Source organism: Balaenoptera borealis (genome assembly GCF_965194805.1).
Source record: "Balaenoptera borealis genome assembly, chromosome: 20".
NCBI classification, from domain to species: Eukaryota; Metazoa; Chordata; class Mammalia; order Artiodactyla; family Balaenopteridae; genus Balaenoptera; species Balaenoptera borealis.
In genome coordinates, this window is record NC_138879.1 from 8,554,253 (window position 1) to 8,581,351 (window position 27,099).

Genomic DNA, 27,099 nt, shown 5'->3' on the forward strand with positions numbered 1-27,099 from the left:
AGCCTGTACGGATCTGAAATTCCCAGAAGCAGGGGCTCTAGGGAGAGGTCGCCCCACCTCCGCTTTGCAGTGTGTTAAAGGGGCAGGCCCAAGGCTGTGCCCAGACAGCTCTGCCCTTGGCTCCCTGTGGGGTGTAGGTGCAAGCAAAGACTCTTGCTCAGACAGGGCAGAACTGTGTAAACAACTCAGCCACCTCAGGAAACAGTCTCAGGAAGGCTCTTTCTAAATCTGTTAGCAGGTACAATTTAAAACAACTAAACGAATAAAAATTTAAAAAAAAGAAAACCACCTTCCCCAGGAGACATAGCACACTTATATCTATAAAATTAACAGCACCCGCTGTGTTGAAATTCGTTTCAGGTGGGAATTCTTAACCCTGGCTGTAGCCAAACCGCCTTAGAAATATACCGACCTTTGGGCCCCATTCTTGGCGTCTCTGATTTAATTGATCTGGGGTGGCGCCTGGTATCAAGTCTTCAAAGCTCCCCCAGGCAATCTATGATCTAATGAGCAGTGACCGTTGGGAAGTAGAAAAGTTGAGGCTGTGGCTTTTCAATGCACACTACCCCCCCAGTCTGGGTAGCAGGATAGCTGTGGGGTTAGGACACTGCAGAATGTGTGCACGGGTCCCGAGGAGCAGGATTAGGGGCTGGGGTGAGGGCTCAGCGCCTTAAAGATGTGTGGATTCCTCCCGAGCCTGCATTTGCACACTCAGAAGCGCCAATGTTACCCTTGGTTGCAGGGTCGGGGTCAAGTGGAGGGACAGGCCAGGCAGGCACTCCTTGGAGGTGGCCCAGGTAGCGAGGCCTCTCGCAGCCCACCCAGGACATCCGTGCGAACCTCTGCCCTGGAATGTACTTCATGCCACGCCCTTTCCTGGATGTACTTTTTCCTGGTGACAGCTGTCGGCTGGGGCTATGAGCTGCTCAAACTGATTCTTTGCTGGGACCACCCGGACGCTGCATAAATGCAGGCCTTTCCTTGAGTGGAGATTAAAACACAGATGTGATTTAGTTTGCTAAAGTCGCCGTAACAAAGTACCACAGACTGGGGGGGGGGGTTTAAACAACAGAAGCATATTGTCTCCTAGTTCTGGAGGCCGAGATCAAGGTGTTGGCAGGGTTGGTTGGTTCCGAGGGTGTGAAGGAGGATCTGTCTCAGGCCTCTCCCGTAGCTTCTGGCGGTTGTTGGTGATCTTTGGCGTTGGTTGGCTTGTGGAAGCATCACCTCTATCTTTGCCTTTATCTGCACATGGCATTCTCTCTGTGTATGTGTCTGGGTCCAATTTTCCCCTTCTTATAAGGACACCAGTCATATCAGATCAGGACCTACACTAATGACCTTATTTCAACTTGGTCACCTTTGTAAAAGCTCTACCTCCAAATCAGGTCACATTCTGAGGTTTTGGGGGTTAGGACTCCAAAATATGATGGGCGGGGGGTGCACAATGCAACCCATAACAAGATGGTGACCATTTGAGCCTAGAAAGGGGTTGTGGGCAGAGATGCCATTGAATACAGGCATGGCACTGCCATGGGTTCTGCGGGAGGTGGGATCATCCGGGGGCCCCCTCTCCCAGCCTTGTGAAGCTGTTCCATGCAGGTGGCACCAGGGTAACGTGAAAACAGGTCAACGGGATGTGAAGATAATCCGAATTCTGAGAGTCGCAGCTTGGCTCCTGCCATAGAACGTCTCCCTGGGCTGGCAAAATGCCCCGCGTGGGGAAGACAGCAGGACAAAGACGCCGCCTGTACATTTGTTGTAGTTCATTCACAGATGTTCACGGCAGATGTCTTGGCCACTGACTCAACAACGAGGCTGGACGGATGAGCCTCTTTTCTCTGCTCCTCGTGTTTTGGTGTTTTAATTAACCGACTCACTGGAGTGATGTTTGGGGCAATGCACAGAATCTACATCTGGCTTTGCTGCTGCAAGTTGTTTCCGGGGTGAGAGCGGTGGCGTGCAGGGACAATGGGCCCTGATCAGACTGCAGCTCGGGCATGTCAGACAGTCTCGCCCGTGCCCTGCGCGTGAGATGGGAGGAGAGATGAAGCCAGAGCTCCCGTCAGCTGCATCTGAGACATCCTCATGGATGCCCGGATCCACGGTGGGCATTCTAAAGTGAAGCCTTTCCCTTCCTGCCTGCCCAGAATCGGCTGTGCTCATCTATTTTATTTGCATAATTTCAAGCATCATTAATAGTACATTGGCATGAGGAGAAATTACCAAGCTCTTCCTCCCTCCATGAGTGAAATTGGGTTTAGGAGAAAATTAGTTGACTTAACTGGGAAATAATGAAAGTTTGAGAAGAGAATGTTTAAATAAGGAGGACGAGGAGGGGAAGCTCGGCCCCGGCCACTGTGGAAATCGGTCTCCTGGCCTTTTTGTCTGTTCAGTGTTTGTTCAAGGGAAATACTGGGGAGGGTCCCCGGAGAATGACCAAGGCAGGGACCACATCCTGTCCCTCGTGCTCAGCCCAGCTTGACCAAGCTTCAGCCAGTAAACCCTCTGAAGAGCCAGTCCAGGAAGGCCTCAGGGTTTGAACCCATTCAGATCTGTCTGTGACTGGCTCAAACTGGCCTGAACTAGCCAGCTTAAGGCAGCCACTGGGGGGATGGTGCTGCCATTCTCTGGAGTGGCGGGAGGGGAGAGAAGAGAAAAGCACTGATTTGGGGGGACACACGGGGAAGACCTTGAATTTGGGTTTAGACACGTTGAATTAGAGGTGCCCACGTGGAGGCAGCTGAGTGATGGGCCACGGGGGCTCAGAATGGAGACAGCGTCTCGGCAGCCGCTGGTAACTGAACACAAGCATGAATAAAACTGCCAAGTGATAGGGGAAAAGGCCTGAGAGCAAAGCCTTAAGAAACAGCAACACTGAAAGGCTTCTTGGGAAGAGAGGTGCTGGCAGAGGGGACTGAGAAGGAGTGGGCACCCATGGAGAAGATGCTTCTAGAAGGAGGGTGTGGCCAATGATGTCACATGCTCACAAAAACTAAGAAGGAGACTGAAAAATGTCCGAAGCATTTGGTCACATGGGCGTCACTGTTGACCCTAGAAAGAGCCATTTTAGTTGATTTGTGGGGACAGAAGCCAGAAATCTGTGGGTTGTGGAATGAGGGGGCTGCTGAGGAAACCAGCAGCGAGTTAGGTTCTTCTCCAAGGAGTTCAGCTGTGAGCGGGAGGAGAGAGAAAGAGAAGTGGGGGGACAGTGGAGCCGTAGATGGTGTGTGAGTTTCTTGGGGCTGCTGAAACAAAGCACCACAAACTGGGGGATTATTGTCTTCCAGTTCTGGAGGCCAGAAGTCTGAAATCAAGGTGTCGGCAGGGTTGGTTCCTCCTGAGGCTGGTGGAAGACTGTTCCATGCCTCTTCTAGATGCTGGGAGCCTCTGGCTTTCCTCGGCTTGTAGATGTCTGTCTTCTCCCAGGGTCTTCTATTGTGTCTGTCTCTGTGTGCAATTTCCCCTTCTTGTGAGGGCACTAATGACCTCACCTTAACTTGACCATCTGCAAAGACCATTTCCAAATGAGTCACATCCCAGATACCGGGGTTAGGACTTCAACATCTTTTGGGGAGAATACAATTCAACCCATAACAGAGGTTTGCATGTTTATTTTTCAAGATGGGAGAGTTGTAAGCGTGTTTAAATGCTGGTGTGAAGGAACCAGAAAAAGGAGGAGTTGAAGCCACAGGAGGGAAGATAGTATCATGCATGGTGGCCCGAGAGGATGGCCCCCAGGAGGAAGGAGAAGAGGGCAGGATGTGGTGGGGGTACCGATGGGGCTACAGGGATGGAGGCAGGGGTTGGAGCATGCCCACTGATGCTTTTTATTTTATCTTCGATGTAGGAGGGATGAACATCTGCTGGGAGTGAGGTGGAGGGGGCGGGAGGTGTGAGGAGAGTGGACGAGACCAGAACACCCTGTAGGCCGCCCTGGATTTGTGATGTGTTAGCCCTTAGCAAAGAGGTTTGAACCAAATATGGCAAAATCTTATGACTTGACAAGGCTGGGAAGTGGGAGCACAGGTATTCATTATATCATTGTATTATTTTCTGTAACTTTCTGGATGCTCGAAATACTTTATTGTTCAATTAGAACAGGGGAGGAAGAGCTGCATCCAGCATCTGCTTGGCACTTAGCAGACCCTGTACACAGTGGTTCTTTCTCCCCCACCTATTCCCAGAGGAGGCACGAGAGGCAAATGACTAATTAACACTAAAACACTGCATCCCCTCTCCCTTCTGGTTTGTTTGTTTGTTTGGCTGTGCCATGTGGCTTGCAGGATCTTAGTTCCCCAACCAGGGATCGAACCCGTGCCTCCTGCAATGGAAGCGTGAAGTCCTAACCACTGGACCGCCAGGGAGTTCCCGCCTCTCCCTTCTTTTGCCTTCTTCCTCCTTGGGTTCCAAGGAGGCATTTAAATCCGCGTAGCAGGATCACGTTCGGTGTAGCTGAACACCGAGGAAGATGAGGGCCTCTGCTGCTGGGGGCCCAGAGCCTCGCCGGTCCCTGCCCTTCATCCTTCCCCAGGATCCAGGAGGGATGATTCCCAGCACCTCGCACTCCATGCTGCTCTGAGCCACAAAGAGTGGGAGTCTGTCTCTTGCAAATCAAGGCCCCTAAGCCTTGACCTTGGCCCGTAAGTGTGACCTCACGGATGTAGTGGCCTAGGCGCCTTTTCCAGCTCTGGCCTGGTCCACATTGGGGCTGGGAGGTTGCAAAGGAAGAGCGATTTAAAAGAAATCACAGGCCCTCAGGAAAGGTCCGTGCAACCCAAGTGGGGTGGGGAGAACTTGGGAGGAGTCAGAGAAGAAATGAAGAGGAGGGCTGGCTTCTGAAGGCTTTTGAAGGAAGGGTAAGGAGGTGGGATTCCTTCCGGGGGGGCGGCGGGAGGAATGCGTCAGTACATCTGCAAATCTCAGGAGCCATGGGTTCTTGTAAACAGAGGTGGGGTCCTGAGCAAGGGGAGGTCTTGTCCCATGGCGGCTGGAGAGGAGGAAGGCAGACAGTGGGATGAACTTCCTGGAGACTGAAGTGCCCCCCACAGGAGGGATAAAACTCCATTGCTCTGGGCTCAGAGCAGGGGCAGGGCCGGCCTGGGACTCCTTTTATTCCTAGTGAAGCTGGCAGAAGCATAGGATGGTACAAATAACCCCTAGCACTCCTTCTGACTTCCCTGAAATCATAAAAGGGCTCTGGTCAAGAGAGGAATTATCTTGGGAACCAGACTCTTCTTTCCTCGGCTGTTCTGGAATGGACCCAGATTACCCTACGGTTCGTGGCGGCACTCCAGGGCTGTGTGTTTCCTTTAACCCAAGTCCCCCACAGGGCTTGTTCCAGTGGGATTGAGAGCAGAGTCTCACCCATCTTTGTTTCCTCCACGGGTTGGTTCCTCACAAAGGTTTGTGGAACTGGATAGAACAGCGAGAGCCCCTAGGACCTGAGAATCCCTGGAAAAACTGAAAACCAACATCCCAGTGGCAGGCCCCACCCCAGAGTGAAGAGGTGGCACCTCTGGGACCGACCTGGCCATCAAGAGCCAACACGGGCTTTGGTGACCCTAACCTGCACCCGGGCCTGAGATGCACCTTCACTGAAGTCCTGGCTTGGATGAGAGAAGCCTTGGTTCGTGCTCAGCATTCACGTGCATTGTTACATAAATGGGGGAAGGAGGCAGGGGACAGCCAGAGGGATGTGTTCCCTGCCCTGGCAGCCCCCAGCGAGCTGGAAGAATGAGTCTGTCGTTTCATCCAGCTCTTCTGGGAGCAGCAGCCATAATTTTAGCCCTGAGTTTGCTTACTAGGAGGGAACGCTGGGGAAGAAAGTATTGGCTTTGGACCACAGACCCGATGCAGGCCGCCCAGTTCCATGTCCGAATCCTCCTGCCTGTGTTTGCTTTGGGCTTTGGCTAAGCAGTGGCTTTTCCTTTGAACTCCCTTTTCCTCTGAGCCCTGACTCCACTGGGGACCTGACCGTTCTCTTTAGCTGTGATCCCTGACCCTCCGAGGGCACTGGGACACCTGCCTTTTCGGGAGACAGAAGCTGCGGGTGAGCCCATCGTGAGGGCTTCATAAGGCTGCTTTCGTTGGCTCAGGAAGGTCAGCTCACGCTGGGCAAGAGAAGGAAACCCTGCAGGAGAATTTAATTCCTTCCTTGTTAGTGATCCTAACCTACCTGCTAAAGCAGCTCGTTAGAAGCCCAGTTAACTTTCTGGGTTTATTTCTCTGTGGTCCTCACGCTCTGGGGAAGGGGTGGCAGCCGCTCTAACAATGGCCGTGAGAGAGAGACGGGGGCAGTGCCTTAGTGCTCAGGGGGTGGGCACCGGACGGGGTCAGAGGGCTAGCAGGCCCCAGAGGAGACAAAGGTCCTGGGCTGCCCAGGCGGGGTGCTCCCAGTAATGAGATGGATCCGGGGAAGGTGAAGTTCCCCATGGGCACTTAGCGCCTGGAGGCAAAGATCTTTGAGCGCTTGGTAAGGATTCTTTTTAATTAGGTCCATCCCACACAGAGAAGACAGAGAGGGAGAGAGAATAGTTTGTTCCAGAATTTGAGCACTACCTGGAGAGATTATTTCTAGCCACAGACCAAAGGCACAGGGAGAAATAAAACCGGAGAATTTTTAGCCTAGAACCGTGGAGATTTGTCCATGTATCGTGGAATGGGAGTGGAGGTGGACACCAGAGCGATTCTGTGTCTGTGCAAGGTCACCCAGCAAGTTTGTGCTGGAGCTGACGCCCAGGGATGCTCTTCACCGTGTAGAACTCAGCATTTTGATTCCTAGCTGAGGTTTTTTTTTTTTTTTCTTTTGGGCGTAGATTATATTTTTTCCCTGCCTTGTCCCATTTACCCATTCACCTTTTGATCTTTTAGCAGAGTAACAGCCATCCTGCTCTGGCTATTTGCTGAGCCCCTACATTGTGGGGGGCCCTGGAGAAGATGGGAACATGGGTGCCTTTGGGAGACAGAGTGCTGGGCGTGCATTTGTGTGTCTGGGCACGGACACCATGAGTGTGGACAGTTTGGTTTTGACTCTTTAAAAAAAATTGTAGTAAAGTACATACAATGTAAAATATACCATCTTAACCGTGTGCGGTTCAGTGACGTTAGGTACATTCACATGGTTGTACAACCATCCCCCCCCATCCATCTCCAGAGCCTTTTCCTCTTCCCAGACTGAAACGGTCCCCATCCCCCACTGCCCCTGACAGGTTGGCTTTCAAGGGTGGATTAATCTGGGTTGGGCACCAGGACCAGATGACCAGGTGACCTGTAGAAAGGCTTTTTCCCTAGATCACCCCTTCCCACACCCCCTTCATCTGTATTTAGACTCCCACTCAGGTGGCCTGGGGACATTTGGAAATTCATTCCAACCACCCAATTTGGCAATTGCACGGAAACTTCCCAAGCGTTGGGGGTGGTAGTGGGCGGGCAGGGGAGGCTAAGTGGGTGCATCTGAAGTCCCCTCATGCTGAGAGGCTGCTTGTGCCCCTCTCACCAGGGCCAGGGGGGTGGGGAGGCTCTGTGAGCCCCTCCCGACACAGCCCTGGGCTAAGAGTCGGAAGAGAAGTGAACTTGACATTGGAATTAGGAAGATGTCTGGACAGGGGCCTTTTGAGGAGTCAGCACGGAAGGTGGAATTGTACAGCTGAGCCTCCCTGGGCACCTTTGTCTGAAGGTTGTCAGGAGACAGCGTTTTTCAATTCATGTCACTGCTCCAACCAACCACTTAGAGTAAAATTGCCCATAAAAGTGAACTTAAATTACAAGTGATAAAACCACAACCCCCTCTCCCCTCGGCTGACCCTCTCTGCTTTCCTCGGGAGGAGCTCAGATTCCTTGTGACAAGAGTAATGAGGAAGCTTCAGATACATTTCCAGTGCAGTCATCGTAAATTGAAAATCTTTGTTTTCTAGGGCTGGGGGGACCGTGGGCCTCCTTGTTAACTCCTCCTGGGAAGGGGACCTGCCGTCTCTGGACCAATTTGTCTCTCCTCCTCTTCTTCCTGCTGTGATGTCCTTTTGGGACCCGTGGGGCCACTTGTGTCCAGTCCAGACCAGGAGGCTACTCAGCTAATAACCCTTGGCGACGCCCATCAGCCCTGGGCCCCTCTCACTCACCCACCCCCTCTCTCCTAACATGCTTTTCTTGACCATATTTTCAACCTTTAAACCAGTTCTTCTGGGGGGAGGGGGAGGGCAGGTACACCTGGTTCATTACCTTGTTAATTCGTTCATGAACACAATACTTATTGGGTCAGATCCTGTCCCAGCTCTGGGCTTTCAAAGATAACCTGGCCGTGCCCTGGAGGGGCCCCGGTTGTGAGGAGGTGACTCAGGGCAGTGCAGAGGGATGGTAGGGAGGGGAGTGGGATGCTGGGGCAGGGGGATCGAGGGAGAAGGGCGTCTCACTCTGCCCAGAGGTCCAAGGAGGACTTCCTGGAGGAGGAGGCAAGGTTTGAGTCCAGGAGCAGGAGGTGAGAAGTCTCTGGAGAGGATCAGATGGAGCCAGGGATGACTGACCAGGTGGACATTGTGGAAAGATCTCTCTAGAAAAGAGTCAGGCAAGACAGGAGGGAGGCAGAATGGAGAGGAAATTATCTCAAGATTCTAGCTGAAAAATGACCGCGACCTTAAGTGAGGGGTGTGTGTGTTGGGGGTCGGGGGATGGGGTAAGGAGTTGCCAGACTCGGAAATTCAGAAGGTGAACCTTATGACTAAAGTAATAATAATCAACGGAACTTTCACTCTCCTTGCCCCACTTGATCCTACCAGGAACCCCGTGAGGCAGGCATTTTTATTTGTCTTTTGCTGATAAGAAAAATGAAATCCCTAGAGGCTTATGGCCCCTCCAAAGTTAGCAATGAAACTGGGACTGGGGCCCAATCTCTGCTGGCAGCCTGGGGCTCCAATTTCAGGATGTCACTGTGGTCCAGTGACCCACCATTGTGCTGTCTGATGCCCGGTGGCCCTGGGAGGAAGGAGAGCTCAGTGGGTGGGGGTGTGGGCGCTGGAGCCCACTGCCTGGGTTCCAATCCCAGCTCCACACCTTCCTGGCTGTATGATCCTGGGTAAATGACTAAACCTCTCTGTTTCCTAATCTGTAAAGAGGGGAGCAGGATGGGAATGGGTCTGATCTCATAGGGTAGTTGCCCAGATGAAAGGAATTGAAGAATTGATGAGTTGAAAGCATGTAGAATGGTGCCTGTGTTCAAAATGGTAGCCATGAAGGTAAGGAAGACGACACAGGCTCTAGGAAGTCAGTGTGGGGTCATTTTCCCAGGAGAGGGCTGTGACTCGCTCATCTGGCCTCTCAGTGGCCCTGGTGTCTGGGGCTGGGGTCAGGGGTGGGGTCAGGGTTGAGGCAACCGAAGGCAGCCCCCATGACTTTGTTGGCACCACCCATGGCCACAGAGGGACAACATGTTGCCTGGTAACCAGCCGGAAAGGCAGTGTGGGAAAATCAAGCATGTGACTGGTGCAGGTAGCAGCAACTAGACCCACCTACGGTTTATATTTTCAGAATCGTCTTAATTTTCCCAGACCCAGATTCCATGAGGGAAGAGCAGCCACCCCCTTCCTCACTTCTGCAAGAGGAATCATCACTTTGTCTTTCTATTTGTGGTTCTCAGTTGAGTGGAGGAAGTGGGGAGGGGGACCAGGGTCTGTCCTAAACCCGGAGCTTCTATAGCCCAGGACAAAAACGATACTCCATCTGACTGGAGGACTTTGGGGTCCAGCCACACTGGAAAGAAAACAGGGATCCTACAGAGGAGAATGTAAAACCTGCTCGACACTTAAAAATACCACCAAATATTTCATGAAGTCTCCAGGTTGTGGGAACTGTTTCCTGTGATGGCTCCAGACCCCTGGGGTCCTGGGCTTATTCCCCTTTGCTTTCTGAGTAATTCAGCAAAAAAGCTGAAGAAGCATGCCCTGCCTTAGAAGCCCTGGGTTTGAGAATCCTGTGTGGCCGTCTGGTTGGAAAGAGGGACTCATTGGAGGGTTGGACGGGTGGAGACGGGGGTGGGGGGGGGGTGCTTGGCCATTTTTAAGTTTATAGATAAGAAATGGGGAGAAAATGGTTATAAGATTTTTGCACTCCTCTCTCCCCACTTAGCAGCAAAGGTTCTACCACTGGGGGAGCCAGCATGGGGAAGATGAGTGAGGCTGGTTGCACTGGCTGGGGGAGGGCATGCCCTTCTCTGCCGGCCACAGGCCAACCCCTGATGCCTTGATCCCCGTCGCCCGAAGCTCCCCTTGACATCTTTCCATCATGTCCTTGTCATCAGGTTATCATAAACATCGCTGAAAAGGCCGCGTTAGGGCAGTTTGCTCAGGGGACAGTGTTTACCGAGCCTCTGTGGGTGTTTTGCTGAATGTGAGCAAGATACTGCAGAGGCGTCCAGGTGCTACTTTTCCACGTGGCTTGAATTGTCTCAAGGAGCCGGAGATGCGACCCAGGGAACTGATGATAACCGTGGCCTTTTGCCATGTGGATCCCTGAAGGGGCTCCCTGGGAGGTCTCGTGGATGCCTTCCAGCATCTGGACCACGAATCCAAGGGAGGCGGGAATGGGGGAGGTGGGCAGCTGCTGGGGGGGCTTCCCTGGGGGCCGACACTACTCCCTGCCTGGCTCAGCCGCTCAGTACAGACTTACTGAGTCATTGATCTAAAAGCCTCATCACCTCCGCAGGGGGTGTGTAGTCAGGCTTAGCAAAGGCTCCCGGATGGTGGGCGGGGGTATCCAGGACAAAGTTCACGCTGGCACTGTGGGGGCCAGGCAGGGGGCTTTGAACCTCTCTCCAGGGAGGTGGACTGGGCAGATGGGAGGCCGCGTCCTTCAGGCTCCAGTGAGATGATCCAAAGTCTCCACCCTGGGTCACCAGTGGCAGCCCTGTTCCCATATGAAAGCCTGTGAGTAAGTGACCCAGCAGGCAGGGTCTGCCAGTGGGGCAGGGCTAGGCATCTCCGTGGGCCAGGAGCCAGTCAGCAGAGCGGGATTATATCTTCTGGGGCACAGGTTTGGGGACCCTTCAGCTCCTAACAAATGCTGAAGCTGTGCTGAGGACCTCGGCGGGTGTTTATGGCACTTTGTGAACATTGGGTAAAGGTGCCCCCTCTGGGTGGACACAGCCCTGCAGGGATCAAGTTTGTGCAAATTAACAGAAGGTGCTCCTTCCTTCTGGTAGGTAACCCAGGCCAGGTACAGTCTTGGCAAGCTAGCTGGGGCTGGATCTCAGTCCCATTTGCCCCTCGTTGGAGTCTCTTGTGCAGTGAAAAACCTATACAACCGTACATGGCTGCCCTGTTTGCTTCCTCTCCAAGAGTTCGCCAGGATTCATGCACTGACCTCACTTTCCTTTACAGTGTTCTCCCCGCCACTTATTCTGGGCTATAGGAACCAGGGTGGGCTCCAGGTCCCCCCAACGCAAGCCTTTTTGGGAAGAGGGGTTTTTGCTGTCTGTGGGTCCCTCTCAGGGCTCAGACTCTGAAGGGTTCTTCTCTCAGTAACTTAGGGGTGCCGCCAGGCCGGGGGAACTGCCCGCTCACCATGCCCCTGCCTTTCGACCTCATCTACACCGACTACCACGGCCTGCAGCAGATGAAGCAGCACATGGGACTCTCCTTCAAGAAGTACCGGTGAGAGGGCAGCGGGACGGTGGTGATGGCCCATGGCAGCCCCCGGGGTCTGGCTGCCGGCTGGTCCCCAAGGTGCGGGATTGCACTTTCCCAGGTTCCGCGGTGGAGAGAAGTCTCCCCCTCCGCCACTGCCTGCCTTCTCTGACAGCTCTGCCTCCTGACTAAGGCTGACTCAGATGACGATTAATAAACCACAGCCAGGCGATCCAGGCCCCTCTGCTGCTGGACAGGCTGGGGGGCAGGGTCAGAGCTGACCCAGATGGAGGGGGCAGAGGAATTGCAGGGAGTGGTGGAGGGGAACAAGGCAGGTAACGGGGAGTGACCTCTGTGTGTGGGGACCCAGCAGCCCCCTCCCCACTCCCTCCTCCACCCCACCCCCTCCAGGGCAGGAGGAAAGACAATGCCATAGCTCTGTCTCTCTGCAGCCAGCTGGGTACGGGGTTTAATTTAGCACAGAGAGCCCTGCTATTTATTACGTTTGCTCTAGTCTCATTGACTATCCCACATGATTTTATTAGGAAAAAAAAAGTGACAGGCAGCGTTATTACTTTTATTATTAATGCATGTTCTCCATGCACTGGGGTTCTCTTCCTGCCATCCCCGGCTCTTCCGGGGGAGGAGTGCCGACCTCAGCAGTCTGGACAATTCTGGGTCACCGGCAAGGACTCTGGGTGAGGGAAGTCCTTGTAGGGGCTTCAGAGTCTCACCGGTTTTCTTCAGGTGCCCACTCCAGGGTGGCCCAGATGGAGGGAGAGGTTCTGGGCTTTGGCCCATTGACAGCAGCCTCAATGGGCCAAAGGGTGGGACAGAGCCTCCACCGGCTGGGAGGCCCACCTGAAGTGGCCACACTTGCAGGAGACTTTGAGGCACGATGGGCACGATGGGCCCGTGGCAGTGGCTGGTCCCCCTGGGGCCCTGCTTTTCTGCGTCTCAGCCCAGATAACCCAGGCACATCCTGCGGGTGTCAGGCTCCTGGGCAGAGGGACTGTGGACTCCCTGCCCAGGAAAGTAGAAATCGTACAAGTGACCCCTGGGGCAGTGGGGAGGGAATCCCATTCCAGGCTGGGCCTCCCCTTCTAGGCTCCCTTGGGGCAGCTGTAAAAACTAACAGTCTCTGAGTTAGTGGTCCCTGGTTCAGGTGTATCACTAAGACCCTGAGACAGTTATCCCCATTTGACTGATGGGGAAGCTGACCCAGAGAGGTTAAGGCACTTGCCCATGGTCACACAGCCAGCTAGTGTCGGAGCCCAAGCCCTGACCACACATCGCACGACCCTGACCAGCCACCTTCGGGTTACAGAGCCCACGGCTGGCACAATCCCAGCCCAGGGAGACACAGGGAGGTTGGTGACCCTGGTTCCTGATCCCGGGGGGGTGGACAGGTGCCGCATCCGGGTCATCGACACCTTCGGGACAGAACCTGCGTACAACCACGAGGAGTACGCCACGCTGCACGGCTACCGGACAAACTGGGGCTACTGGAACCTCAACCCTAAGCAGTTCATGACCATGTTCCGTGAGTGTCCGGCCGCTGGGCGGCGGTGGGGGCCTCTCCGAGGTGGCCCGGGAGGAGGCAGGTCCCATTCCTTCCTCTCCTCCCTTTTGGGGCCTGTGCGGGGAGGGGAACACACCCCCTTGGCGTGTCCCCTCGGACGGGAAAGCCTCGATCCCCTCTCTGCAAATGTGTGAGCCACAGAGGAAGCCTCTGGTGGCGTGTAGGGAGGGGGCAGCCTGGGTGCGGGAGGAAGCGTGGTGACCTTTCCAACACCCGGAGGACGCAGCCTTTGTCCTCCTGGAGCACACGTTGCTCTCTTGCCCTCGAGAGCGGCTCAGCACAGGGTTCCAGAACAAAGAGGGTTCCGTGGCCTTTGAGAAAGAGAGACATTCCAACGTGGAGGGAGACTTAAGTGAGTGGTGAGGCGGCAGCATAGGGAGGCTTTCTAAGCAGAGGGAACAGACGTAGTGAAGATGGATATGGAAAGAACGGAAGGTTCTGGAAATGCAAATGCTCCGGGAGCCTCCAGCGTTGGGGATAATGGGAAGTAAGGCTGCGGGGTGGGGTGGCTGGGGCCCCTGTGGGTGACGGGCTTCGGGCAAGGGATGCCATTTGAGCTAAGCTTTTGCGATTTAAAAAAAAATTTATTTAATTTATTTATTTTTGGCTGCTTTGGGTCTTCGTTGCTGCGTGTGGGCTTTCTCTAGTTGCGGTGAGCGGGGGCTACTCTCGTGTGCGGGCTTCTCATTGCGGTGGCTTCTCTTGTTGCGGAGCACGGGCTCTAGGCGAGCAGGCTTCAGTAGTTGTGGCACATGGGCTCAGTAGTTGTGGCTCGCGGGCTCTAGAGTGCAGGCTCAGTAGTTGTGGCGCACGGGCTTAGTTGCTCCACGGCATGTGGGATCTTCTCGAACCAGGGCTTGAACCCGTGTGCCCTGCATTGGCAGGCAAATTCTTAACCACTGGGCCACCAGGGAAGCCCGCTTTCGCGATTTTTAATGAGACTTTAAAATATATACACACTGACCTCCCCTCTTACATGCAGTGTGCTGAAAATAATTTAACCTTTTCTTGACAACTCAGGGTCAATGCTCTATCTCTCTGGTGTGGGGCCTGCCCTGCGGGGCCGGCAGAGGTGTGCAGAGCCGCGTCCCCTGCTGAGTGGCCCCTTCTCCTGTCGCTGTTTGGTGTGGCACCTTTTCTCCTACTTGGGAGACTGTCAGCTGTCACTTTTAATCGTCGTCAGGCTATCTGCATCCAGCAGCATCTTGGATGTCTAACTGGCGGCTCTTTGAAGGCTGTGGGTCAGAAAGCCGGATAAGCGCCCTCGTTAGGATTGTCTCTAAATTAAGAGTGAGCTTGGTTCCAAGCAGGGTCCCGAGGAACTTGCTCGTAAGTAAAGTAGCTGATCTCTGCTGAGCCTGTCAAATGAATGCATCCCTTTTGGGTGCTTAGGGACTGCTTTTTTATTACTCTTCAGGCTCTAGGCTGTATTAGAGGCAGACAAGATTTCTGAATAATACATGAGTAACGGCTTGATTGGATCCCAGAAGGTTGGGAAGGTGGGAAGTTTCCTTGGAGCCCAGATGAGGAAACTGAGGCCCAGAAAGGTGGAATGTCCTGTCTGAGGCCACATGGCTCTGTGGGGACCAGACTCCCTCCCCATAGCCCGTTGCAAGGTTGTATGAGGCTTCTCCAAGAGAAGAGTGACTGTCCTAACGGGTCATCTGGTGGCGTTGTGCTCCCAGCAGAGTGATTGGCGTGGGTTGGGTCCTGAGGAGATTTCTGGAGGGAAAGGAAGCGGGGGTGGGGAGTGGTGGTGATGCTCTAGGCTGTGGAAACAGCATATGTGATAGCAGAGCAGAAAAAATACCATCGAGGATCTGGGAGCAGAGGGGTGGGGTCTTTTAGCAAAGATTCCTGAGTTTACATTGGATATGGTAATTCGAGGTTCACTGTAGGTTCTTGAGCTAGGGAATATCATGGAGAAATTTTTTTTTTTTTTTTCGTCACGCCGGGCGGCTTGTGGGATCTTAGTTCCCTGACCAGGGATTGAACCCAGGCCCTCGGCAGTGAAAGCACGGAGTCCTAACCACTGGACCTCCAGGGAATCCCCCCCCCCCCAGTTTTTTGAGATACATTATTCTGGCAGACTGCAGATGCCAAAGGGACAGTGGTAGAGGACAGGGAAGCAGGAGATGGGTTAAGAGCCCTCTGCGATAATCTACACTGAGAAAATGAGGAGTTGCCCTGGGGTAAAACCCACTGGATCTAGAGTTCCAAACCCGGCAAACTCCTACTCATCCTCCAAAACCCCATGTCAAATGTCTCTTCTTTTTACTGTCACTTTCACTGATCCCCTTATCTATTCCAGGCAGAATGTTTTTACAACTCTTAAACCTAATTCTGTTAAAGCATATATTGAAATAGAGTTATTTGCTTATACATTTATTTCCACTGATAGATTATGTATGAATCACTCAAAAAGGAGCCACTGACTGATTTATCTTTATTTCCCTGGAGCCTATCGAGGTCCTCAGAAAAATGTTAATTGACTGAATCAATTAAAGAAAGAGAGAACAAGAAACAGACTTGCCTGTCTTAATGATATACCAAGTCCAGGAAGGAATTCATGAGCAGACCTCTTTCCCCAGCTATTGATAGCTGGTTGATTTCCCCAAAGAGCTAACTGGGAGGCTGGCTGCCTCGCCCTGCCCCCAGGAGCTCTTTGCTTAATGGTCCCTGTTATTTCAGTTGGTTGCAATACTTCGCTGTCCCACGCCCACTAGTTGAGCAAATTGTTCTAAACCTGTCCCTTCTGGTGGAGTTGGTGGAATGAGATTTTCTTCATCTCTGAGAATAGGGAGGAAATGGCGAATGGGAGAGAGACCTGGGTGCAGCCCCAGCTAGAGCCAGAGGGTAGGGACAGAGGCCAGGGTGGGGCTGGGCAGGCAAACTGGGTCAGGGAGGGTCTGGTCTGCCCTCCTAGGGCCTCTCCCTGGCCTGGCAGAGCCTCCTGAGACAGGAGAGCTGCCTGAGCTCTGACCATCACAGAAACAACTCCAGGCCTCCAGAGCCCCCCCCCCGCCCCCCACCTTATGCCTCTGAAGCCCTAGAGGAGAGATCATTTTGTTCTGCAGCCCGTCCTTATAGTGGTCGGATTTTCAGACTCAAGAATCCGTGAGCTTTCTGGGGCACTTCGACAGAAAACCACCACCTGTTCTAAGGTGCACCAGATATTGATTATAAGTTTTGTGGGTATTGAGAGGGATGGGTAGACATATTGTGTTAAATCTACACATTTGATTAAAGTATGCATTCCCAATTTCAGACATGCTAAAATGTGAAAAAATGTGCATCTGAAACGAAGAAATAGGGTATTTGGCATCAGGACTGTTCTGGGAATTCAAGGGTGTATGGCTGTAACCAACCTACTCCCCGCAGCCTCTCCCACCTGGGAAGGTAGAGTAGGTTTAATTGGGTTCCATAAGCATTCTATTCAAGGTTCTCTACGTGGAAGGGAGGGATCATGTGACTTGCAAATGGATGGCACTTGTGCCTACACCTCTACCCTGCCACGGCAGACAGAGCTAATCAGTGACACTCCTGCAGCTGGCCGAGGAATTGGAGCCCCAGCTGAAAGGCATTCCTTGCCCCTGGTGTGCTTGGTTCTGGGAGGTGAGGCAGGGTGCGATCTGCGCTTTGCCGGAGACCTAACCGCAGTGGATGGGGTCACAAGGGAGGGCACGTGGGCCCCAGAGAAGGCTTCTGGGAGGAGAGGAGGTGACGTGTGAGTGGGACCCTGGAGCGGAATAGGATTTTCTCATCCTAGAAAAGGGTGGTGGGCGCTCCAGGCAGAGGGAAGGGCAGGGCAGAAGCTGGCAGGTGTGAAAGGGAAGATGTTCCATGCATTTGTGAGCCAGCCGGCCGGGCGCTCCCGTGTGCCGGGGACACAGACAGAGCTTTTGCTCTCATGGGGCTTAGATTCTGATGATGATACACAACCAAATCAATATATACTATCGCATCTGGTCAGTGAGTGCTGGGACAAAAAATAACGCAGGGAAAGGAGACAGAGTGGGATTGGGGTCAGGAAAGACCTCTCAGCAGGGCCTTGTGAGCAAAGAGCTGCGTGGAGAGAGGGCTGGGGAGGTGGTAAGAGATGCCGTGGGAGGGGGCCAGGGCACTGATGGGTGGATGCTCTCCCCGCCCCAAACCGGACCCCTTACCTCCCAGCCCCCTTCCCCATCCGTGCCAAACAGGGAGCCCTCCGATGGGACTGGGCCGGGTGGACCCAGGGCGTGCCCTTGGCTGTCTGGTAACCCTCTTCCTGACCCCGTGGTCTGGCTGCAGCTCACACCCCGGACAACTCCTTCATGGGCTTCGTGTCCGAGGAGCTCAACGAGACGGAGAAGCGGCTCATCAAAGGCGGCAAGGCCAGCAACATGGCCGTGGTGTACGGCAAGGAGGCGAGTATCTGGAAGGTGAGCCCCGCTGACCGCAGGCACCAGCCCTCGGCCCCCAGGGGCTCCCAGCCCCAGGATTCGGCTCCCATCCACCGCCCCCAGCACTGGGCGACGGTGGAAAACAGCCCCCACTAATGGGTCAGAAAAGAGCCCTCTAACTGCCTTTGGAAATACCAGCCCGGGGGGCTCATGCCTCACCCCTCTCCCTGCTCCCATGCTTTGCAACAAATTCAAATGGCTTAACCTTCCACCCTCCCTCGGGTGGATCAACAGACACTCTAACCCCGCAAAGGGGGTTTAGGCTAGACGCGGGGATTCTGTGGGATGGGAGGCAGTGGAGAAGCAGGAGAGGACTAGGAGCTGGAACCCCATCTTCAGGGCGGGGGTCCCACGAGAAGCACCACCCGCATGGGAGGGTACCCACTCACCCGGCCACTGACTTGTTCTCTCTCCTCTTTTCTCTCTGCCCCCCTGGCAACGAGGCAGCTCCAGGTATGCCGCGTGTTCCCTTCGCCTCCTGCCCCCCTCTGCTCTCTATAGGGTCTCCCCTGGGGGTGCTCCCGAGGCGGGCTTTCCGGGGTTTGTGGCTCCTGTGGATGGACCAGACCAAGGTGGGAGGAGGGTGATGGGGACAGCGGGGTCTCAGGCTCTTCCCGGGGCCCTCTGAGGGGAGGCAGGCCCTGGAGGTCAGGGTCCAGCTCCGCGTGGCGCAGGGCAGCTCCTAAGATGGGCTATTGACCTAAGGCAGGCGGCATGAGGCTAAAGGTTAATAATAAAGATGCCGATCGTGGGGAACATTGAGCAGCCCCTGTACCCCGTGTCAAGCCTGTCACATGACCATCTTAGTTAATGATTCTCATGCTGTGTTGATTAGGATTAAGTCCAGCTGTCACAGAAAAACCCTGAATAATAGTGATTGAGGCAAGATGGAAGTATGTCTTCTTTTCTGTTTTCAAACTCTGGAGGTGTCAGTCCTGGCCTGACACCTGGGGCTCTTCTCCCCCGGTTGACCCGCCCTGTTTAGTTCCCACCCTGGTCTTGCCTCATCGTTTAAGATGACCACAAACAGTGCACAGTCATTACATCTGCCCTCCAGCTGGGAGGGGGTGGGGGAGGAGGAGGAGGAGGGGGAAGAAGAAGGGGCAGGGGAAGGTCAGGTTTAGGGACATCTCCTGACCATTATGCGCATCTCTTCCCCATATGGCCCTGTGGCTGGGTCTCGGTCCCATGGCCATGCCCAGTCTCAGGGGATGCTGGAAGTGGCTGTGCCCCTGGCAACCAGGTGCCCAGCTCAGCCCTGGAGTTCTGTGACTGAGGAAGGGGGAGGAAAGCGATATTATGGGACATCTCATGGTCTGTGCCACAACAACCCTATGAGGTCATAGCCATGGCTAACACTGGTCCATCCAGAGCTTACTATTGCCAGGTGCTCGCATATATTTTCTCACTTGACCATCAACTACGAGGTTAGAGTGACAAGCTAGTTAAGTGGTGCGGCTGGGATTCGAACCCACATCTAACTCTAAGAGCCAGAACACTTAACTCCGACTCTGCATAGCTTCCTCGGTTATGACGCCTTGGATAGAGGCAGAGAGAAGCTCTGGATTAAGCTGGACTACGGGTCCAAGCCCTGGCTGAGACATCAGTGCCCACTGCCAGGTGTGGGGAGAGGGGCGAGGGGTCATCCTCATTTGATGCCAAACGAGCTGGCTGCCAGGGTACCCGGGGTGCCGGGCAAGGGAGCGAGCACAGACGGTGTCTGCTTGTACCAGAAGATACCGTTAAGAAACTGCCCCAAGAGAATGAGAGGTTATGAGGACCGGGAAGAGAACAGTTGTATCTCTAGCTCAGGAGCTTCTGGGATAGCCAGGAGCAACGCTGTACAGCAAGAGACCTCAAAGCAGCTGCTTCCAAAAAAAGACATCTTTGCTCTGGTCTTTGTGACCCAAGGAAGGCACAGGTGGCCGGATGAAGAAAGGAATGACAGCAGCATCCTGGGACAAATGCCATCTAGAGTTCAGGGGACCAGGTGGCGAGAAGCGGAGGAGGGAGGAGGGTGTGAGGTCGTCACATCCTCAGGGGAGCGGCAGCCGGGATCAGGGAGAGGGTTTTGGTGAATGCTGTGCCGAGGAGGCTTGTCTTATCCTGGGTCCCCAGAGCCGGAGGCTAGGGCTTAGATGCCGCTGTTTTAGGAGAGCCTGTCCCAGGGAGCGGGAGTGAGGGATGCGAGAGAGGCTGCTTGTCCGGACGCAGCAAACCCAGCCTCGCTGTTGGAGGAAACGTTCCAGACATCAGACGTGCTTCTGGGGGAGCTGAGGTGGACTTTTCAAACTGCAACTTGGCTCTGGTTGTTTTTCTTTTTTTTTTTTTCTCCTCAGGTTTACTGAGGTATAATTGACAAAGAGAAATTGTATGTATTTAAGGTGTACAGCATGATGGCTTGATAAACATTTATATTGTGAAACGAGTGCCACAGTCAAGCTAATGAACACATCCACCGCCTCAGTTATCATGCGTGTGTGGTGAGAACATTTAAGATTGACTCTCTTAGCAAATTTCAAGTATACAATATAGGTTTATTAACTATAATCACCATGCTGGACATTAAATCCCTGAATTTATTTATCTTAAAACTGAAAGTTTGTCCCCTTTGACCCATATGTCCCACCCCACCCCCCTGCCCAGCCCTTGACACACACCATTCTACTGTTTCTATGAGTTTGACTCTTTTCAATTCTGCATACGAGTGAGATCATGCAGTATTTGTCTTTTTTTAACTCAGAGAGTCTTGATTAGCCTTTTAAATGAAGCAGAATAACATAGAAACAATAGAATAAAAGGATATCAGAGGACTTTATATGTATTAAGAGTAATTATTGTTTTGTAAAACTAAGTTTTCATACATAAATACGCACATGTGTATGATTAGGTGAAAAAAAGTTGCTCAACAGTGCATGTAACGTGAACCCATTTGTGCACGTATGTGTGTGTTTTAAAGAAAATGTACATCTGCTTATAATGCGTAAAAGATCTGAGGAAGGCACGCAAGAAACTGTTAATAATAGCTGCTCTGGTCATGGGATCAGGAAGTTGAATGGGGGCTTTGGAGACATTTTCTTTTTTTTTTTTTTTTAACATCTTTATTGGAGTATAATTGCTTTACAATGGTGTGTTAGTTTCTGCTTTATAACAAAGTGAATCAGTTATACATATACATATGTTCCCATATCTCTTCCCTCTTGCATCTCCCTGGAGACATTTTCTAAACACTTTATGTCCTTGATTTGATTTTTTTCTAGGGCCATAATTCAGTTTTATAATAAGTAGTCCTTTTAAAATTTTGGTGTGATTACTGATATTATTTGGCTTTGAATCTACCATTTTATTAGTTGGTTTCTTTTTTCTTTTTTTTTACCTGTTCCATGTCCTTTTTCCACTCATTTCTTATCTTTTTACATTGATATATTTTTAAAAATCCACCTTCCTTTAGCTAATTTTACTCTCATATTCTTTTGGTTCTGATCTTCTTAATATTTTTATACTCTTTAGGCTACCCTAAAGGTTATAACATGCACCTTTGACTTATCAAAGTCTAAGCCAATACTTTTACGTTTCATTGGGTTATAAAAGAACTTTAAAATGTTTTATTTCTATCCGGCCCCAACTTATATGTTTTATGGTATTTTAATACTCTCCAAATATTTTATACCCCACGATATATTATTACTATTATTGTTGTTGTTTCTACTGTTGTTTTGCGAAGTCAATATTCATTTACATTTACCCTTTGTATTGTTCTGTGTTCCTTCTTACATCTCTGAGATTCCATTTGGAATCATTGTCTGTCTCCAGAAGAAACCAACTTAGTCTGGGACTGCTGTTTTTGATTTTCTAAAAGTGTCTCAGAGGATATATTCATTATGTACAAATTCTAGCTTGTCCTCTGCCTTCTGTCATTTCTGTTGAGAAGTCAGTGTAGGTCTGATTGTTCCTTTAAAGGTAATTTCTTTTTTGTGTTTTCCTTTGCCTGCTTTTAAGGCTTCCATTTGGTTTTCAGAAGTTTTACTATGATAAGCCTCAGTGTGGTTTTTTGCTTGTTTGTTTTGTTTTGTTTTGTTTTTATCCTGAGTGGAGTTTGTAGATCTCTTTGGATCTGTGGTTTGATCTTTCACTAATTTTAGAAAACTCTCAGCTACTCTCTCTTTAAATGTTGCTTCTGCCCCAATCTCTCTCCTGTACTTCTGGGACGCCATTTACACAGACATTAAATCTTCATTATATCCCCTTGTCTCCAACATTCTCTTCTGCAGTTTCCATCCTTTAGTTTCTCTATGCTTCATTCTGGATGTTTTCTTTTGTTCTTTCAGTAAGTGAAGTTTCTCTTCAGCTGTGTTTAATTTGCTGTTAAATCCATCCATTTAGTCTTTAGTTTCTGCCACTGTGGGTTTTTTTTTCCATTTGATTTCAAATTTTATCTTCCATCTCCTAGACTATATTCAGCATGTTTATCTTAAAGTCTGTGCCTGGTAGCTCCAGCATATAGATCTCGTATGAATCTGTTTTTATTGTCGTGTCTCTTGGGTGTTGATCATATAGTCTTGTCTCTTTATGTACGCGATTTTTTTTTAAAAAAAAAAGGTATTTAAATTTTTAAATTTAAAAATCTATTTTAATAGCTCTATTGGGGAAAATTGACATGCAATACACTAAACTTGTTTAAGGTGTATAATTTTATGGCTTTTGACTTATGTGAAACCATCACCACACTCATGAGAGAGAATAGATCCACCACCCCTGAAATTTCCTCCTTCCCTTTGGCATCTCTTCCTCCTATCTCTCCTCTCCTCCTCATCTCCAGGCAACCAGTGATCTGCTTTCTGTCACTATGGATTAGTTTTCATTTTCTATTAATATAATTTTATATAAATGGAATCATATGGTATATACTCATTTTTGTCCGGATTTTCTCACTGAGTATAATTATTTTGAGATTCCTTCATCCTGTTGCATGTAATGATAGTTCATTCCTTTTTATTGCTGAGTAGTATTCCATTGCATGGATGGACTACACTTTATTTATCCATTCACCTGTTAGTGGACATTTGGGTTGTTTCCAGTATTCGGCTATTACAAATAAAGCTGTTATGAACATTCACGTACAAATCTTTGTACACACATCTGCTTTCATTCCTTGTGGGTAAATACCTAGGAGTGGATGGCTGGGTCATATTGTAGAACTATGTTTAACGTTTTAAGAAAAGTGGTTTTGCCATTTTACAATCCTGCCAGCAATGTATGAGAGTTCCAATTCCTTTACAAATTCATCAATACTTTGCATGGTCAGTCTTTCTAATTTTAGCCGTTTTAACAGGTGTGTGGTAGTATCTTATTGTGGGTTTAATTTGTAATTCTCTAATGACTAAGGATGTTGAAGATGTTTTTGTGTGCTTATTTGTCTTCCATTTATCTTTTTTGGTGAAATACCTTCAAAAATGTTGCCCATTTAAAAGATTGGGTTGTTTATTTTCTTATTATTGAGTGGTTAGAGTTCTTTACATATTCTGGATATAGGTTCTTTAACAAATAGATGCTTTGCAAAACTTTTCTGCCAGGCTGTGGCTTGTCTTTCTCTTAACAGCATCTTTCAAAGAGCAAAAGTTTTTAATTTTAATGAAGTCCAGTGTTTTCTTTTATGGGTTGTGCTTTTGGTGTATCCAAGAAATCTTTGTCTAACCCCAGGTCACAAAGATTTTTCTCCTATGAGTTTTATAGTTTTAGGTTCACATTTAAGTCTGTGATCCATTTTGAATTAACTTTTATATATGATATGAAGTATGGATTGAAGTCCTTTTTTCCCTTCCCTTTCCTTTTTTTTTTTTTTTTTTTGCATATAGAGTGATCCATGACTGTTTGTTGAAAAGACTATCCTTCCTCTACTGAAATGTCTTTGCATCTTTGTCAGGATTCAATTGACCCTACATGTGTAGGTCTATTTCTGGACTGTCTGTTCTGTTCTGTTGATCTGTCTCTCTCGATGCCAGTATCACACTGTCTTGATTACTGTAGCTTTATAATAAGTCTTGAAATCAGGTAATATAAGTCTGTCCAATTTCTTCTTCTTTTTCAAAGTTATTTTGTCTCTTCTAGGTCCTTGCATTTCCAAATGAATTTTAGAATTAGCTTGTCAATTCCTATTTTAAAAAGCCTGCTGGGATTTTGATTGGGATTTTATTGGTTCCTTTTTCTTTTCTTTTCTTTTTTTTTCTTTTTGAGAAAAACTACCTCTAGGTAGTTCTGGAAAGTGAATAAGAAAAACTGTAGAAATAATTTGAGGTCAAGCATGATGCTCTCTTCTTCCAGAGAGGATTTACTTTTTTTTTTTTTTTTTTAATAAGTGGGCTGCAACCCCTAAAGACCTTTGCATAGAGCTTTTTTTTTTTTTTTTTTAAATTATTTATTTTATTTATGGCTGTGTTGGGTCTTCGTTTCTGTGCGAGGGCTTTCTCTAGTTGTGGCAAGTGGGGGCCACTCTTCATCATGGTGCGCGGGCCTCTCACTATCGCGGCCTCTCTTGTTGCGGAGCACAGGCTCCAGACGCGCAGGCTCAGTAATTGTGGCTCATGGGCCTAGTCGCTCCGCGGCATGTGGGATCTTCCCAGACCAGGGCTCGAACCCGTGTCCCCTGCATTGGCAGCCATATTCCCAACCACTGCGCCGCCAGGGAAGCCCCAGGATTTACTTTTATTCTTAGGTTACAGCTGGGGCCCTAGCAATCCCAGATCACCTCAACCAATGATAGTGATTGAGACAATTTTAAAAGGATTCAGCCCCTGCAAGAGCTGCTCTAGTTCTGGGCCGCCCTTTCTTCCAGGATGTAACTCCTCAGAGTTCCAACCCAAAGTGTGGATTTCCGTCAGGGCTCCCCATCTTAGGCGGGCCCCGAACTCTGACTTTTGTCTCCCAGGTCTGCTTAGCTGCCTAGATGCTGCCCTTGGAATCAGCAGGTGCCCCCAGGAGGAAAACCAACCCCAACACTGGCCTCAGCAATCACTTTTCCTCCTTCTCCCAGGTCTTGGCCTTGTAATTCTTCATTCTTTGTTAGATTTTTCAGGGCCTTCATAGATGTTTTTTACATTTTCCCGTTTTTCCTGGTCATTCTCAGAGGCAGGGCTGATCTGCATTACCCAAAGTGGAAGGCCTCCTTGTGAAAAATGTATACAGTTTGAGTTTCAAAATGTGAATTGTTAACAATTATTCTGATGTCCATTGATAATATTCTTCAAGAGCTGTGGTTTGTAAAGTAAACCTGGGCTGGAGCTCCTGGTGGTCTGATCTCATGCTGGCCGGCGGGACGTGGGGAACCATGAGTTCTTTTCCTCTGACCCATTGGCCTGTTGGGAACTAATCCTTCCTGAAGAGAGCCCCACGCCCCACCCTTCTCCGTGATCTCGAAGCTACTTTCCCCTCCCTCTCTTCTGCAAGCCTCAGAAAAGCTCTAAAAAATAGAACCCAGCAGCCGATCCCATGCTTATTCCTGTCGAGGTCCTACACTGACCACAGCTCCCAGCTCAGGGCCCTGGCCGTAGGGTCAGATGGGTGCCCAGACGCTGAGGTGTTATCTATTCACCTATGCTCCATGCCTCCTCAGAGGTCCTTGGAGGTCATCAGGGATTCAGGGGAGGCCAAGTAGCTCCAGCTGGATACAATTAAATGTTGGTCTCTATAGGAGACCTTTGGAAAGAAAACAGGTCCATGGCTAAAAATAGTCCGGAGGCCTCTGGTCTAATCCAACCTCTGTAACTCATAGATAAAGAAATTGAGGACCAGAGAGGGCAGGGGCCTCCTCAGGGTCACACAGCTGGTTAGGGGCCGACCTGAGACTGGCCCCATGTTTTCCGACTTCCTGACCAGGGGTGTCTCTTCAGCTGGCTCTGCCGTCTGAGGTTGGAGCAAGGCTCCCATCCCCTCCTCCTCCTCTTCCAGGGGAAGGAGAAGTTCCTGAGCATCCTGAACAAGTACATGGAGATCCACGGCACCGTGTACTACGAGAGCCAGCGGCCCCCCGAAGTCCCGGCCTTCGTGAAGAACCACGGCCTCTTGCCGCAGCCTGAGTTCCAGCAGCTGCTGCGCAAGGCCAAAGTGAGCCCCACCCCGTCCTCCATCCTCACCCCAGCCCGGCCATAGATGTCCAGGAGGTGCCCATACGTGCCTGCCATGACTGCCACCATCACTTGTGGCCCCCTCTACGTGTGGACATGCCCAGCACATTCTGCTGCCCTGAGCCTCGTGTCCGGGCCTCTTAGGGGCTGGTCAGAGCTGGGGGCGGAGATGGGGATGCCCATCAGGCAGGGGAGGCCCCACAGTGAAAGGGACCTGAGTGGGGCTCAGTGATGGTGAAGACGAGTTGGGCTGCCCACCTGCCCCCACCCCGCCCTTAACAGCAGTCCAGCCCAGCTGACTCCTGGACCTGGCTTTCAGAGCCACTGAGAGGGTGGAAGCGCAGGCTGGGGGCAAATGGCTGGAGTTCCCTCGGGCCACTAGTTCTGACGAACTGCTTCTGGAATTCCCTGAGCTGTGTCCCTGGAGCGTGATCCTGCTGTTGGGCCCTGAAGCATCAGCTAAGGCTGGAGGGTCTTTAGCCAGCTGCCAGGTCCTCTCCTGTTCTCACCATAACTTATTTCTTCAGGCCTCTTGGATGTGTGTGTGTGTGTGTGTGTGTGTGTGTGTGTGTGTGTGTGTGTGTGTGTGTCGGGGTGGAGAGAGGGTATCTTTGTGCAGTGAGCAACCTGAACAACCCTACATGGCAACCCCAGATTCAGAAGCACTTATTGATCACCTTTCAGGGGCCAACCCTATGAGCACTCCTAGTACAAGTCAGGTACTGAATGAATGTTTTTTGGGTGAATGAGTAAAGGTCCTTTGAGGTCAGCTGTAGGAGTGGCCTGAAGCCTTCTAAGCTTGGGAACCCTTGTTCTTTTCTCCTCCAGAATCATAGCCTTTAGAGCAGGAGGAGGCCATTGATATGACCTAACTAGACGTCCTGATTTCACAATGGCTGAGGCACACAGCTGCTCTGGGCTCTCTGCTGCCCCAGCTGCCTCCTGTGAATGTCCCAACCCCAGCCTCGCTCCCAGCTTCCTGGGGCTCCTGGGTTGTGATACCCAACCTTCCCTGACCGTCGTGCCGCCTCGGTTCTGCAGCTCTTCATAGGCTTTGGCTTCCCCTATGAGGGCCCTGCCCCGCTGGAGGCCATCGCCAACGGCTGCGTCTTCCTGCAGTCTCGCTTCAGCCCGCCCCACAGCTCGCTCAACCATGAGTTCTTCCGGGGCAAACCCACCTCCAGAGAGGTGAGTGGGAAGGGCCTGGTCCCACATTGGGAGGGTCCGAGATGGGACCCCTGCAGTTCCTGGAAGGGGGAGACTGAGACATGGGGTGAAGGGAGAGATGGGACAGGTGGGTGGGGGGCTCCTGCTCTTCACGCAGCCCAGCTTGGCAGGCA

The 27,099-nt window shown here is 51.1% G+C and overlaps 1 protein-coding gene across 1 annotated transcript in view; it reads left to right on the top strand.

Annotated features, from left to right (window-relative positions):
* MGAT5B (alpha-1,6-mannosylglycoprotein 6-beta-N-acetylglucosaminyltransferase B) overlaps window positions 1-27,099 on the top strand; it is a 68,350-nt gene that overhangs the window by 33,474 nt on the left and 7,777 nt on the right. Inside the window, exons 9-13 of the mRNA XM_082371718.1 lie at window positions 11,511-11,642; window positions 13,025-13,158; window positions 17,488-17,618; window positions 25,584-25,739; window positions 26,801-26,947. Of these exons, the coding sequence (XP_082227844.1) occupies window positions 11,511-11,642; window positions 13,025-13,158; window positions 17,488-17,618; window positions 25,584-25,739; window positions 26,801-26,947 (700 nt within the window). The remainder of the gene's footprint in view (window positions 1-11,510; window positions 11,643-13,024; window positions 13,159-17,487; window positions 17,619-25,583; window positions 25,740-26,800; window positions 26,948-27,099) is intronic.